The 14,552-nt window shown below is 45.2% G+C and overlaps 1 protein-coding gene across 4 annotated transcripts in view; it reads left to right on the plus strand.

Moving 5' to 3' along the window:
• Positions 1-14,552, plus strand: part of MBNL3 (muscleblind like splicing regulator 3) — a 56,043-nt gene that overhangs the window by 3,098 nt on the left and 38,393 nt on the right. For all 4 annotated transcript variants that reach the window (XM_087972241.1, XM_087972243.1, XM_087972240.1 and 1 more), the window contains exon 2: positions 11,811-13,059. In XM_087972241.1, the coding sequence (XP_087828367.1) occupies positions 12,886-13,059 (174 nt within the window). In that variant the 5' untranslated portion in view covers positions 11,811-12,885. The remainder of the gene's footprint in view (positions 1-11,810; positions 13,060-14,552) is intronic.

Here is a 14,552-nt window from a genome sequence, read left to right on the forward strand (position 1 = left end):
AGAAAGCTGTATGGGGATTGTCGTGGCACGTGGCTCTGAAACCCAGAAGCTTCAGGTGGGGAGAGGGCCCAGAATTGTGCAGAAAAAGAGCCTTCCAATCTGCATGCATTTGGGCAAGACCACACCTAGTCTGGTGTCTAGGATCTAAGCACCATCCTTCTGACATATTTACAAGTCAGGCCCAGATCTACAAGCCTGCCACTGGCTTTTAGGGGTGTGGTTATTGTTTTATTAAATGTCAAAGCAGATGCAAGCCGTCTTTCTCAGTAAGAAACAATCTGCCTTTTTGCCAGAAGACTTGTCACCTTAAGAGGCATTTCTATCCCCATGGGGAAAAGAAAATATGGTGGGTTGCGTCTTTAAGTCCAGACAGTCATATAAATAACTAGTCTTTTGCCAGGATATGTAAAGTAAAGTTGAGAAGCAAAAGCCATAATGAAAAACCAGCTTTGGCATCAGTTGCCTTCCAAAATATTCAAGTCCTGCTGATAATAGTAACTCATTTTAAGTTCCTTAGCCTCCATGGTGAACTCTTGAGTTTCTCCCCACAGTGACATCCAGGTGGTTTGTGACTCTGTAAGGCTGAGGGTAGAGTTTGTAAAATTGTTATCTGTTAGTTCTGCCTTCCCCATGTAGGTGTGAAGTATTCCTGTGCCACTTTGGCTGTGTATATTATGAGCAAAATATTCAACTGTATCTTCAACACACTTTTCACATTGGCAGGAAAAAAGTGAGAAGAATGCTTAATAACTGTGGATGTAATTGCAAACTATATCTAATAGGTTTTTTTTTGTCAGATGTTCTGGGCCTAGCTTATTAGCATAATTGTGACCATCTATCAACAGCAGGCATTGTTTGAGGCTTTATCGAACTTGGTAAACAAAGAATTAGATAGTCTGTCTGTGTATGTATTGTGTCTATATGAGTTAGGGATGCGTGAGGGTTGGCTTTAAAGGTGGTATTTGAGACTGGTTTAGCTGAACCTCTGAATCCAGAAAAAATTAATCGAATCTTCCAAATTGTTCTCTCTGAGTCAGTCTATTACAGCAGGAGCGCTTTCAATCGATTTATCAAATTTATATGGCCGTCTATTTCACACAAAAAAATGACTCAGTGGCATATAACATTGCAGTAAAAAAAATTGCAAATATATTAAAATCATGATTAAAAAATATTGAAAAACATTAAAAAATAAATGCCATAAATGTGGCATGCGATGCAAAAATGAAAAACAAAAAAAGACAGCTGTTTCTGATGGGCAAACCACGTCAACTTTTCTTTGCATGGCTGCCATGATTTTATCTGACAGCGTATTCATCTTTTGTCCTCCTGCAACGTCTTTAAAACACCTGAAAGAGGACAGAAGGGCCGAGAAAGAGGCAGAGCTGATGTTGCGAATCCATAAGGCTTCTTCCCATGTTAGGCTTGTCTGGACGAAGAGTTTAAGCCTCTCTGGGGAGGGGGGAGGGAAAAAATGGCGAGTGAAAAGTCGGGATCGGTTGGGTTCTCTCTAGATCCTTTAGGATCACCATTCTCCAACGCCTGTTGGTCCTTTCCTGATGGGTTGGGACTCCAGTTCCCATCATCCTCAGCCACAGTGGTCAAAGACATCCCTAAAGGGCTGTATTGGGGAAATCCGGCACAGACGTGACTCCGCTCACCCCTCAGGAAGAGGAACTGCTTTTCCAACATGGGGAGAGAGAGGGGGTCACTCTGTGCCCAGGGGGCTAAACTGAGGCCGAATGCACATTGGGCGTGGGGGGTGTGTGTGTGATCCAGTGGCTCACCCAGCGGTTTTGTGCGTGGCCGCAAGGGGAACGGGAATCCGATCTGGATTCCTCTCTGGGGATCAAAGGGCGGCTGGCAGGTTTTCCTAAGGGACGGCCTTCCCTCCCTCCTTGCAAAAGGAGTTGGGAATTTTGGCAGCCCTCCCAACCGAGTCTGGCTGCCGTTCGCCCAATGCCCTTTATTGTTGTGCTTTTGGCACCCCCTTTCTCCCCCCCCCCCCCACACCAGTTCACCACCCACCGCCAAAGCTGAAACCTTGGGCTGTGTCAGGAGGAGGAGGAGGCCCACGGAAGGGTTTGCGAGGATATGCAGGCCAGGGAAGAGGAGCAGCTTCTGCTGGGAGGAGGGACCAGGGGGTCAAATTGGGAAAGACGGGGAGAGGGCCATTTTCCTTCCTTCCTTCCTTCCTTCCTTCCTTCCTTCCTTCCTTCCTCCCTCCCTCCCTCCCTCCCTCCCTCCCTCCCTCCCTCCCTCCCTCCCTCCCTCTCTCTCTCTTTCTTTCTTTCTTTCTTTCTTTCTTTCTTTCTTTCTTTCTTTCTTTCTTTCTTTCTTTCTTTCTTTCTTTCTTTCTTTCTTTCTTTCTTTCTTTCCTGGGTGCATGCCACCAAGGCTCCAGGCAGATCTGGCAATGGAAGAAGCTTCTTTCCCTGTGCCGAAAAACCCAGAGGATCTGGGAGCACCTTTTCTGACTTGCAGGTGTTACGGAAAGTGCCTTTTGATAAAAGTTTGTGAGTCGGAGAAATCCTTCCCAGGAAGGCCCCCAATCTAGCTCTTCTCCGTGCTCCCCCCCCCCCAGTGGGAGTCTGGCCGAGAGTGTGGAGTCACACCGTTGGCACGAGCAGTCGTGGGGCCTGGGGGGGGAGTTGCAAGCCTCCCTTCTCTTCCCCCCACTTTCTGCCACTGCTTGGAAAGCAATTCATTGCTCCCCTTCTCTAAGAGAAGCCAACCTCAAATTCCTCCTGCGATTTTCCTGCATTCGGACAATTAAAAAGAAGAATTAATAGGCACACACAGACACCAAATGGGGCAGCTTCTCTACAGCACCTCTACACTGTAGGGAACAAATGCAGCTAGTGACAGGAAATGCTGGTTTGGTGAACTTGTTTGCAACATGCAAGAGTGGAGCTGCTTAATTTCTTCCTTCTCTCTCCCTCCCTCCCTCTCTTTTAACTTCCTGTTCACAGTCTGTTTGGATGAGAAGTCGATGTGTTTTTCCATGTAGCCGTTCTGTGAATGTTCTTCTGTTCAGCTAGCATAAATCTGACCATTCGGTACAGTATGTTCCTTACTACCACTAAACTTTTCTTTAAAAAAAAAAAGATAGCCGCCAACTTTAGTTGGGCAAAAAAAATGTTGACTCTCTATTTATGGCCCAAAGTCTCCCCCCCACCCATTTTCCCCCTTTCTTCTTTGAAACGCCCTTGCTGTTGGACGACAGGAATTGTGCAAAGCGCAGAGTAGAACAATTTGTATTCAGTCATGTGGAGTCACATGGGCTTGGGTGCAGGCCTGGGTGAAAGAATCCTTGAGGATTCATTTTCGTTTTCAGATTTTTATCTTTTATTTTTGCATGTGAGGCTTGGATAAATAGGGCAGTAGAAAATAGGCACGGTGGGTACGTCCTCCAATCATAGCTCTGTAGCGGGTATGCTTGAATAAAAATATAATTCTTGATAGAAAAAAACAGATTTCAACTTTCAATAGTAGGAGAGTCTTATAAAATACCAAGTCTAGGGGTGTTTTTTTGTGGCGGGGGGAACATTTGTGCAGTCCAAATGTATTTACTAGTTTCTGCAAACATTCACCCATCCATACACATAACAAGTCTTGGTGCAGTAGGCCCAGGTTGTTTAATCCCAGTTTGTTAAAGATCCATATTGGCTACCTTGTCTTGCTTACAGCTCAGAAGATCAAATGAATTTCAAATTTCCCTTTGGGGCCACAGTTTTGTGACTGGGTGGATGAAAACCACACCCCACGTTCCTCTGTCACTTCTGCCCCAGGTATGTTTTTCAGGGACAATATTTCCAGAAGTCAATTACTAAACATAAAATATATATGGGGCAGATGGTCTGAAAGAAGGGCCAATTAAGTGCAGAATCTCAATTGGTTCTTTCGAAGTCAGGGAAGATAGTTTAAACCAGCATTTCTCAATCTTGGCAACTTTAAGGTGTATGGACTTCAACTTTCAAAAGTTGAATCCTGGGAGTTGAAGTCCACATACCTTAAAGTTGCCAAGGTTGAAAAACACTGGGTTGTTAAAATGTTCTTTGAAATCTAGGGGAGAATTTGACTAGCAAGCACTGCTACAAGGGGAGTGTCCGAAAGTCCAAGTGCTTCTGCAAATAAACCCAAAATGGGGGTGGCTTTAAAAACGAAATGAAAAATTTTGCCCATGAGGTGGGAAAAGAGATCCTTGCAGAGCTCGTTAGCCATGATGAAGCAGCTCAAGCCAGGTTCCCCTTTTAGAAAACAGGATTCCGGAAATGGTGAGCCACCACACTCACTTCCCCAACCTGGCTGCTTCCAGAAGAACCGGAACAATTTTATTTTTTTTAAACTCAATTCATAAAATTAAGATTTTTAAAGCAGAAAACCCATATTCTGTATCTCCGTTTTTTAAGATTTTTAATGTGTTTTTTCTTAAAGGAAGAACTTTGATCTTCTCCGACTTTATCAGAAGTGGGAGCCCTCCGGACAAGTTTTAAGAGTTTGGAAGGCTGGAAACAGGCATAGCGGAAGGTGGGAAGGGGCTGTTGACTGTTCCTTCCTAGCAAGGTTGGGATTCCTGGCCTTGGGGGAAAAGCTGATTTATGCAGGCTCCGAAGGGAATTTTGAGGTGGGATTTCCCACTGGAATGTAGATGGGAAGATCTCTCGGACCTTTTCGTTGGCCTAATTTTAGATGTTTAGGGTCATATGAAGTGGTAATGCACTGGAAGACAGGGCGGCAGTACGCATCTCACTGGCATCTTGCAAACTCCGAGTTGCATCTTGGCTTCCTCCACTGGTTTGTTTCCTGCACCGTTCTTCTTCCCGCCTCCAGCTCTGCATACAGGACCCTCACTGAATTCATGGTCTAAGTGGGAATTCTACGCGGTTGGAGAAAACACATGGAAAAATACATCCCTGCACACAAGTCAAAACTTGTGCACTGTGTCTCCTGCAGCAGATCAAGCAAGGTCTCAGTAACCTTGGCAGCTGCACAAGGCAGCCGTTGCATAAGAACAAACTGTGTTTAGTATACTGGAGAAACTGGCCAGAGAATAAATACGTTTCTTCCCTTTTACCCTGCTGTGTTTTCTCTAGGCATGACACTTGCACGTTATTAAGAACAAACTGTGTTTAGTATACTGGAGAAACTGGACAGAGAATAAATACGTTTCTTCCCTTTTACCCTGCTGTGTTTTCTCTAGGCATGACACTTGCACGTTATAAATGCCACCGTGGAGAGAAACCCCGTTCTGGACCCACTTCTGCAGTTCTCTCTCCAAGGGCAGCAGGACCTTAACATAAAAACAAACAAAGCTATATAGCAAATGAAGGGAGTGATTTTTTTAAAAAATGCCCCAAGATATAGTTTTGTGTCAGGCGATGGATTGAATGTTTTCTGGATGGGAGACTACTCAATTTTCATACTGTAAGAGACAAGAACTAAGGAGGAATTTCCTGACAGAACAAATAATCAGTGGAACCACTTGCCTCCAGAAGTTGAGGGTGCTTTTCAAGAAGAGACAGTCACTTGGCTGAAATTGTTATAGAATCTCCTGCTTGAGCAGGGGGCTGGACTAGAAGACCTCCAGGGTCCCTTCCAACTCTTGTTGTTCTATTGCTTGCAGAAGCAGTCGTGTGAATCACTGGAAGCCCCATATAGAGATTCCTCAGCATAGGAGTTGATGCAGAAAGATCCTCGTATTTTTCTTCCCCTTTCTGCCTCATCTACACCTAGGCCAGAAATCCCATCCCAAAGGCATTTTTCCAAGCTCCGTTCCAGCATTTTCAGTGCTCAGAAATATTTTTTCCCCTTCCCATTATTTTTATGGGCCTGTAAAATGTCATTAGCAGGCTTTCCGAAAGCGCCATGAAAAACAAATGTTTGGATTTAATCTGATAAGGAAAAGTCTGCATTTCGGGGGAGGAAGCGATAAGCCAGCGAGCTGATCAAAAAAGGGTTGGAGGCTGAAAGGCCTCGGCCACATTTTGGGGGATATTGTCCTGCTATTGTTATAGGTCACCTACATCCAGCAAACCTTAATTTATAGCAATAATGCTATTTTGCAAGAGGGAAAAATAAAAAACAATCTTTGGCTCTTGAATGAGACATTCTGTCCTAGGGCTGGGTAGATAGATGCCTAAAAAAATTTCATTCGGCCTTCTGGGAATTGAATCGGGGATGCCAGCTCAAGCCCCCCCCCCCCAAGGCTGTGCCCGTTCCCAGAGCATGACTTTCTCCTGGCTGGGACAGGCATGGGGTGCTCAACATCTGTCCTTGCTCTGTCTTTGCTGGGAACCTTTCATGTCTCTCCCCCCAGTCCCCCCCCCAACCATTTTCGGCTTTCCGATGTTCACAATGTTCGCAACGCTGTGGTCATAAACAAGTGTCGCAATTGTGGCATTTCCTGCAGGATGGATGCTTGGGTTGGCTGCCGCCCCCCTCTCTCTGCCTTGCAGCTCTACCACTGGGGACGGCCTGCTCCCGAGTTCTTGTTTTTGGGAGCTTTTAAAAACCGATTGTAATTGGGGCCATGTTTGTTCTGCTGAATATTCCGTTGTCCGGCGATTGTTTGGCTGTTTCTGTTACTGGGCGATTGCTTTCCTCTTAATGGCCAGGCCATCGTTTTCCTTCATGATGAGCACACCAGGCTCATTTGAGTTTGGTGGGCCAGGAATCGCCTTCAGAATTTGAAATGTGCCTTTGGGTAGCAGGGAGGGGGGGGCGGTGTTAGAAAAATGTTCCTTGGTTCTAGAGTTGGGCTGAGGTCTGTGGGAAGGAGAACACGAGTCCCTTGTGCAGCTTTGTTTCTGGCAGTGGGGCAAATGTGACTTGTCCGGATGGCCTCTGGGAGACCCCTACAGTCAAAAACATTTGATTATCTATTACCAATGGCCCCAAGTTGCAAAATCGTGACATTTGGGGGGTCCAGTTTGGAATGTTGCAAAATTGTTGAGGATTGGGTTGAGCTTTTAATTTTTCAATTATTATGGATATTTTGGTGGTTACCCCAGTGGTCACAGATCTGAGGCTGGGAATTCTTGCCCATAATTTACGGTTATATGCACGGATGGGAATTGATCCTCTTTTTCTTAAGCAGCCAGGCGCAGGGAATGCCAGCATTTTGTTTTGTTTCAGCAGATTGTGGGTTTGCTTCATTCAAGGCAGACGGAGGCTCAGAATTAAAGTCAGGTCAGGTTCTAAACAAACTGAGTTCAGGGCATTGTGTGGTTTCTTTTCATTTTCCAGCGGGGTTCTTGCATGCCACTTCACCACAGGCCAGGAATCTGCTGTATTGAAATGAAAGGTGTCGTTTGTCCCCGTGGCTGTGCCAGCCACGAAAAGGGTCCTTAGGGCGGCGCTTCCCCCTTGTGGGCAAAACGCTTGGCCAGGCTGGGCACGATTGTCGGGCAGAAGTCACGGCAGGCTGAATGGCATCTTAAAACCAGAGAGGCCAGAATTTTTAAACCAATGAAAAGTCAACAGTCCCTGGCAGTTGCATTTTACCAGGTGCCCATTTGTTGAGGTCTCCCAACCCAGCTAATTATTTAGATTTCAAATAATCTAAATAATTCATTTTAAAGATTTATAGGGCTGCCACAATCACAGTAAGACCAGTTACTACGGGAAGTCCTCGACTTATGACCACAATTGAGCCCCAACGTCTGCTGTTAAGTGAGACATTTGTTAAGTGAATTTTTGCCCCATTTTATGACCTGTCTTGCCACTTGCTTGTTAGGCGAATCACTGCAGTCGTTAAAAGTTAGGAAGACGGCTGTTAAGGGAATCTGGCTTCCCCATTGACTTTGCTTGTCAGAAGGGTCACAAAAGGGGATCACGTAAACCCGGGACACTGCGATCGTCGTAAATATGAGCCGGTTGCTAAGTGGCTGGATTTTGATCACCTGGCTGTGGGGATGCAGCAACTGTCATAAGTGTGAAAAATGGTCATAGGTTTTTCAATGCCGTCGTCATAACTTCGCATGGTCCCTAAATGAACTGTTGTAAGTTGAGGACAGCCTGTATAAAAAACAAACCTAAAACAACAACATGTCTGCAATCTGGACCAGTTGTAACTTCTGAGTACTCTTCAAGGGCAGCTCCATGTAAAGCACATCGCAGTAATCCAAGCGGGACGAGGCTTGTGTGACCGTGAGCGAGGCTGTCGCTCTAGAGTTGACCACCCTGCCGCCGCCCGGTCCATGCCTTTGAACCTTCCTTTCGGGCACCTTTGGGGCAGGGGCAGGTTAAACAACCGAGGGCGTTTTTCTTCTTCCCAGGTTGCCAAGCTTTACCGTTTAAACTTTGGGTACAGAATGTTCACAGAGAAGTATTTGAAGTGTCTATCCACCTTGTGAAATCCTTGTGTTAATTGAGTAGCTCCTTCGCATGCCAACGGCTTAGATTCGCCAAAACACGGCATCATTCCTGCACTTCATCCTCTCTCGGGGGAGATTCCTCAAAACGTAGGAGGTTGATCTGGAGACCGAAAGGGAAAGAAAGGTTAACTTGGCACAATGTCCTCATTGTTCAGTTAACTTTTGTTTAATCACCCTTCCTTTGTTGACCTCCTGAATGGTGGAGCCCAAGGGATGTGACTTAGGCCTCTTCCCCTCCCCATTAGTCCTGTGAGGTCGGTTGGAGCAGGCAGGGAATGTGGCGATGGCCTTGAAGGACAGAAGGAAAATCTGCTGCCAAGGCAACAGTCAAGTAAATGTGTCTCGAACCCAGCTAAAAATTTGATTTATGAAAACAGAGTCAGACAGGCCCTCCCGCTAATTCACAGGTTTTTTTTTTATCTTAATAAGGAGAAGGAAGCACATCCTTCAAAATTGGTGTCAAGGTAGCCCAGACCACGAAGGCAAAATTTCTCTTGCTCAGTGAGACATCTGTTTCAGTGAAATCTGCTCCGTTTTTTGACCGTTCTTGCCACCTTTGTCAAGTGAATCACTGCAGTCGTTAAGTTGGTCTCATGGTTGTTAAATGGGTCTGGTTTCCCCATCGACTTTGCTTGTCAAAAAGTCGCAAAAGGGGACCACGTGACCCCTTCCGGGACACTGCAACCATCATAAATGCGAGCCAGTTGCCAAGTGTCTGAATTTTGATAACGTGTCCCATGGGGATGCCTCAACGGTCATAAGTGTGAAAAGCGGTCAAGTCATTTTTTCCAGGGCTGTTGTAACAGTCACTCAATGAACTGTGGTAAGTCGAGGTCTATCTGTAGAGCAGGGGTCCCCAAACATGGTAACTCCCAGAATTCTCCAGACAGCATAGCTGGGAGTTGAAGTCCACACGTCTTAAAGTTGCCAAGTTTGGAGACCTCTGCTGTAGAGGGTTCTAGACCTAGAACCGCTGTACCGACAGAAGCTTGCACGTCTGAATGGGCCTCCCTTCCTCCCTCTTTTACCGTCATGTGAATTGGGTGGCATGCAGCAAAGCCCATGTTGAGATCTTGATGTCATTGAGCAATTAATGCTCAATGGGTTTCTTAAATATTTTAGCAGCAAGCCCTCTAAAGCTAAAGTCCTTGCTTTGAGGTCCTCTCGATGACTTGGAAGTGACAGCACATCATCGTCCTGAGCTGAAGTCGCTATCTGGGAATCCTAGGAGTTGTAAAAGGGTCTGGTGGTTTTTGTAGAAGGCTGGGAGGGGACCTTCAATCACGGACTCTGATTCAGCTGAGAAGCCAAAAGCTGCCCAGTTCTTTTGCTTGGCTTTAAATGGGTGTGATTCCTAGAAGAATTCCTCCTCATTCCAACCCATATGACAGCCTGTTGTGGCTTGTTTGCCGAGCTGCGCCCACTTTTTTCCCAACTCTCCACCCCTCTCCTCATGTAGTGTATGGGAAGAAGTAGTGCCAGAGCCTTCAAGGTGATGAATTGTATGTTAATGTCCCTCTCCCACAAGAGAGCATCCATCAGCTGGGTTGACTATGCCTGAGTGTCTGTCCAAACCAGGCCTGGACCTAGGCCAGGCATCAGCAACCCGTGACTCTGGAGCCACACGTGGCTCTTTCATCCCTCTCGTGCGGCTGGGAGAAACTCGGGCTCCAGTGCCTGGAATAGGACCCTTGGGATAGGCATGTCCGTCGGCTGAGGAACTCTGGGAGTTGAAGTCCACAAGCCTTAAAGTGGCCAAGGTTGGAGACCTCTGCTCTGGAGCATCCAGCGATTCATCAGATTCCAAAAGACTCCAAGGAGGGTGGGCTGTGCTGACGGTCTCCTCATTCCCCAAAGAGGGGGAAGACACCCCGAAACCAAGGGTCGCCTTTGGCCACGTCCACCAGGCCTCCTGTTAAGTTGTGCTCGGTCATGATTCGGAAGCGGGTCAGTTGTGCTGCTGTTGAATGCCGCTGGATGCCGGGAACAAAAGGCAGAGGAAGGGCTAATCTTGATCGGCCTCCGAGAGACATTTGGCAAGAAAGAGTAGTGGGTGCAGGTGGGACTCGCTTCCAGCCAGGATCACCAAACCTGGGAGTTCTGCAAATCGGGATGGTGCAATTCATCTCTGGGGACACAGACTGGTCCTGCGGACGGTTCAGCCAGGCTTTTCTGAAGTCCTCCGCTTGGGGTGGGGAGAAGGCTGTTTCTGCTCTCCAAAGTTGTGTTGGTTGCGTTGAGAGAAGAACCTGAATTCATGGTTGTATGGGAAATGCACACACACACACACACACAGAGAGAGAGAGAGAGAGAGAGAGAGAGAGAGAGAGAGAGAGAGCTGGAGGAGGGATGGTTGCTGCAAAAATCCAGCTGTTGCAAGAGTTTGCTTTTTTTTTTTTTTTTAACAAGAAAAGAAACAAGTCCCTTCTCTCCTGGACGTGGCTGAAATTTCAGCCTGCCCTTGTGCTGATTTTTCCACAAAAGGGGTGGGAGTGGCGGGGTGGTGGTAGAATGCCATTCGATGAAGGAAAGACCTCGTGGCTTCTCCTGAAACTTCGCCTCTGCTTCAGTCGGAAGGCGTTAAGTGTGAAGCGGAGGACTGCTGGCATAATGGCTATCGGAGGCTTTATGCCGGGCTCTCCGTCAACAGACAAGGTTGCAGAAGCCAGCAGCAGCTCCCCCCACCCCTGTAGGGCCGTTTGCCTTTTCCTTTGTCTTTGGTGGCATCATGGCTTCCCCACCCAGCTTGTTTTTTGTTTTTTTTGTCCAGCTCTAATCTGTGGCTGTTCTTCTCCTCCCCCCCTCCCCCCACAAAAAAAAATTATGGGCTTGGATGTGGTGGGCGACGGGGAGGGGGGGAAGCAGGAGCTGTTTCCAGCCTGTCTGCAGGGCCCGGAAGAAGCCCGGGTGATGGCAACCCTTCCGTGCACCAGGAGCATATTTGGGTGGGGACCGGGCAGTCTGGAGGCTCCTTGAGGGTGCCTGGGCCCCAGGTGGGGAGTGAGAGGGGCTGACCGTCCACCGGGTCAGCTGGGCGGAGGCATTTTGCATACAGTGGCACGGAGGGAGGAGGGGAGGCGGCGAGCATGAGCCATCAGGGGAAACGCGAGCCAATGTGTGCCAGGATGAGATAAATATGGAACAAGGTCCTCTATTGGGTGCCTGCCCAGACGCTGGGTTGCAAGGAGACCTGTCATTGGCTGCTTCCTCCTTACCATGTGCAGCTTCTGGTAGAAAGTGCCCTTCTCTCTCGCCTCTTTTTTTTTTTTTTTTTGCAATTAAGAAGAAAAAGACCGATAATCAGACAGTGGCCGGCTTCTGTTTCCTGCGGCCTCTGGGATGGAGAGTCTTGTCCAGGGGCTCCTTGGGGTGGGATCTGGGCGCCGTGAGGCTCCCTCCTGGCTGAGCTGCTGTTTCTTCTCCTCCCTGCAGGTCGCTGAAAAGTGCCTTCCTTGAAACTGGCCTCGCTACAGCTGCTTCGACCCCCGACTTGGGCTTTCCCTCACCTGCACTGCGAAGGGGATCGAGAGCGCCCACCACCCGCAGCCGCCTTCGAGCCCTTCCACCTGCCCCCTTCTTTGGAAAGAAGACCCCCTCCGTTGCTGCTGCTCGGTGCGCGTGGGGCATCTCGGCCAGCGGTTCAACCGCCATCGCTTGTCTTTTCCCTCACCTTTTCCCAGTTGGTCCACTCGGTCATCTTTGTGCCCCCTTCTTCTTCCCAACTATGTAACAAACTCGATCCTGTACAAAAAAGAAACGAAGAAGAAAGACAAAAACAAACAGAAGGAAATAGAAAAAAAAGAGAAACATTTCGGTGGTATTAATGCTTGCAGCTTTTGTAAATGTTTCAGGCACAGGATGAAAGGATAGAAACTTGCTAAAGGTTTCTTTTCTGCCAAGAAACAAAAAAACATATTCCCCTCAGCCTGTACCGTTGCAGCTGTGTTTTCTTGGACTGACCTGGTTTTGTGCGAGGATAGTTGAAACCCACAACTTGAGAGCACAGAAACCTGTGAGGACGCAGTAATAGAGGAATGCAAGTTGTTTTGAAATAATTTTGGCAGTGGCACAAAACATTACATATATATATACATAAATATATATATATATATATATACATATATATAAAGACATATATAAATATATAACATTTCTATTTTAACTTTGACAATTGCACTTTTAGGAGCTGGCCTCTAATTTGATTTTTTTAGTTAATTCTGATGAGATTTCTATTTTATGATTGGCTAAAAGTTTAACCTTTTCTTTTCAACAAGCATAATTTGAGTTCGATGAAACCTAAGTGCTGACGAATAGAAATTTTACCAAAGCAACAAAGTTATTTCTTCACATTTTTAACTTGAATTTCCTTTTGATAAAGAAATCCCCTCACAGACACAGACACACACACACTTTTCCCTTTCTTCAAAAGAAATCTATTCACCTGAAGAACATTGTGTTCCCGCTGTTCCTATCCTTTTTAACCCCCTTTGGGGGCAGTTTTTAAAATATGGCGCTGAACGTTTCCTTGGTTCGTGACACAAAATGGCTGACGCTGGAAGTCTGTCGGGAGTTCCAGCGAGGAACCTGCTCTCGTTCTGACACAGAGTGCAAGTTTGCCCACCCTTCCCGGAGCTGCCATGTGGAAAACGGACGCGTTATCGCCTGCTTTGATTCCCTGAAGGTAAGGACGGGCTAGCACACCTGTTCTGCTGCAGTGCTCTGGAGACCAGAAAGTTTTTCTCTCTCTTTTTTTTTTTTTGTAAATTTTATTTGAGTTTTCACAAAGAGAAAAAAAATACAAATAAAACATCTTTTTTGAAAGTAGCGTAATCCCGGGTTACATTTCTTCGTACAGACATAAATTCAGGTTCATGCTCATTTTTATATTCTATTCCATATCTTATTACTATTTTACATTTTCTGCATAGCTTCTCCCCTCTTTTAATTTTCTCAATTTTATTTTAATTATCTCAATTCAAATTGTATTTATATTTTTTGTCTGTCCTGTTTCAATTATCTATTATCTTTTCTCATTAAACAAAATTTCTCCTGTAGTTACTGATTGGAGTATGACGCCTTTATATCTTTTCCCTAAAGTTGTAACATTCAATATAATACATAACTTCCATTCGGATTCTGCTTGGTACATTCTTAAAATTCACACTGTATTCTTTAAAAAAGAAAAAATTATAAATGTATATAATTAAAACAACATTCCATTCCAATTCAATTCTATCATTAATATTAATATTCATTAAAGTCTTAACATCTTTAACATTACTTTTCAATTAAATATCATACTTCTATGGGAACAATTATAAGCTTTCCATAGTTTATTCCCCCCCTTCACTTATATTTTATAAAACATTAACTAATTAAAATGTTCCCGTTCCTTCCTAATTCAGTTTTCTCATTTATTTTATATCACTTATTTTATTCACAAACATTTCACTAAATTACACTATTTTATCCCTCATTTTAATCATACGTTGTTTCCAATTTTCTAAAGTTATTTCTATTACTAATATAACAATACAATCTTATGTACCTTTACAGAATCCCTTTTTCAGTTAGATTTTCACCCATTATCTCTAAATAGGTCCTGTTTCTCTATATCTTGCTCCGGTCCTTTGTAACTTCTTTTCCTTTCCTTCCCTCTCTTCTTCCCTCTCCCCTTTTTACCCCCTTGTCTCTCTACCTCTGTTTCTCTCTTCTGTATTCCCCTTTTCTGTTGCTTTCCAGTATTATACTTATTTTTTGAATTATTTTTCTTTTCTTTGGTTGTTTCTTTAAGTCTTAAATTCTCCATTCTCTTTCCCCCCTTTCCTTTTTCTTCCCCACATAAAATTGCTTGTTCATTAAAGATGGCTTCTTCTTTGTCCCAGTCTTCTTGTTTTGCAGTCGTTTCTTGTTTCTCATAGTTCCAAATTTCCATTTCTAAGAATTGAAAAACAAAGCCAAAAGAACTTCTCCCTTCTTGTGCATCTTGTTTGTACTTTTTAAGTTCCATTTTCAATTCATCCAGAAGTGGTGCCATTGTATAAATTTTTAAACAACCACCCGATTGATTTTAGTCATTCAAATATAATAACCAAGAATCCAAAGATCCCCAAATAATCCAAATATACGCAAGCTATTTCTTTTTTGCTCTTTTTTTCACTTTCTCTTCCTGGG

The sequence above is a fragment of the Notechis scutatus genome, chromosome 10 (genome assembly GCF_049901735.1).
Source record: "Notechis scutatus isolate UNSWTSFEM ecotype Mainland chromosome 10, rNotScu1.2, whole genome shotgun sequence".
Lineage (NCBI taxonomy): Eukaryota > Metazoa > Chordata > Lepidosauria > Squamata > Elapidae > Notechis > Notechis scutatus.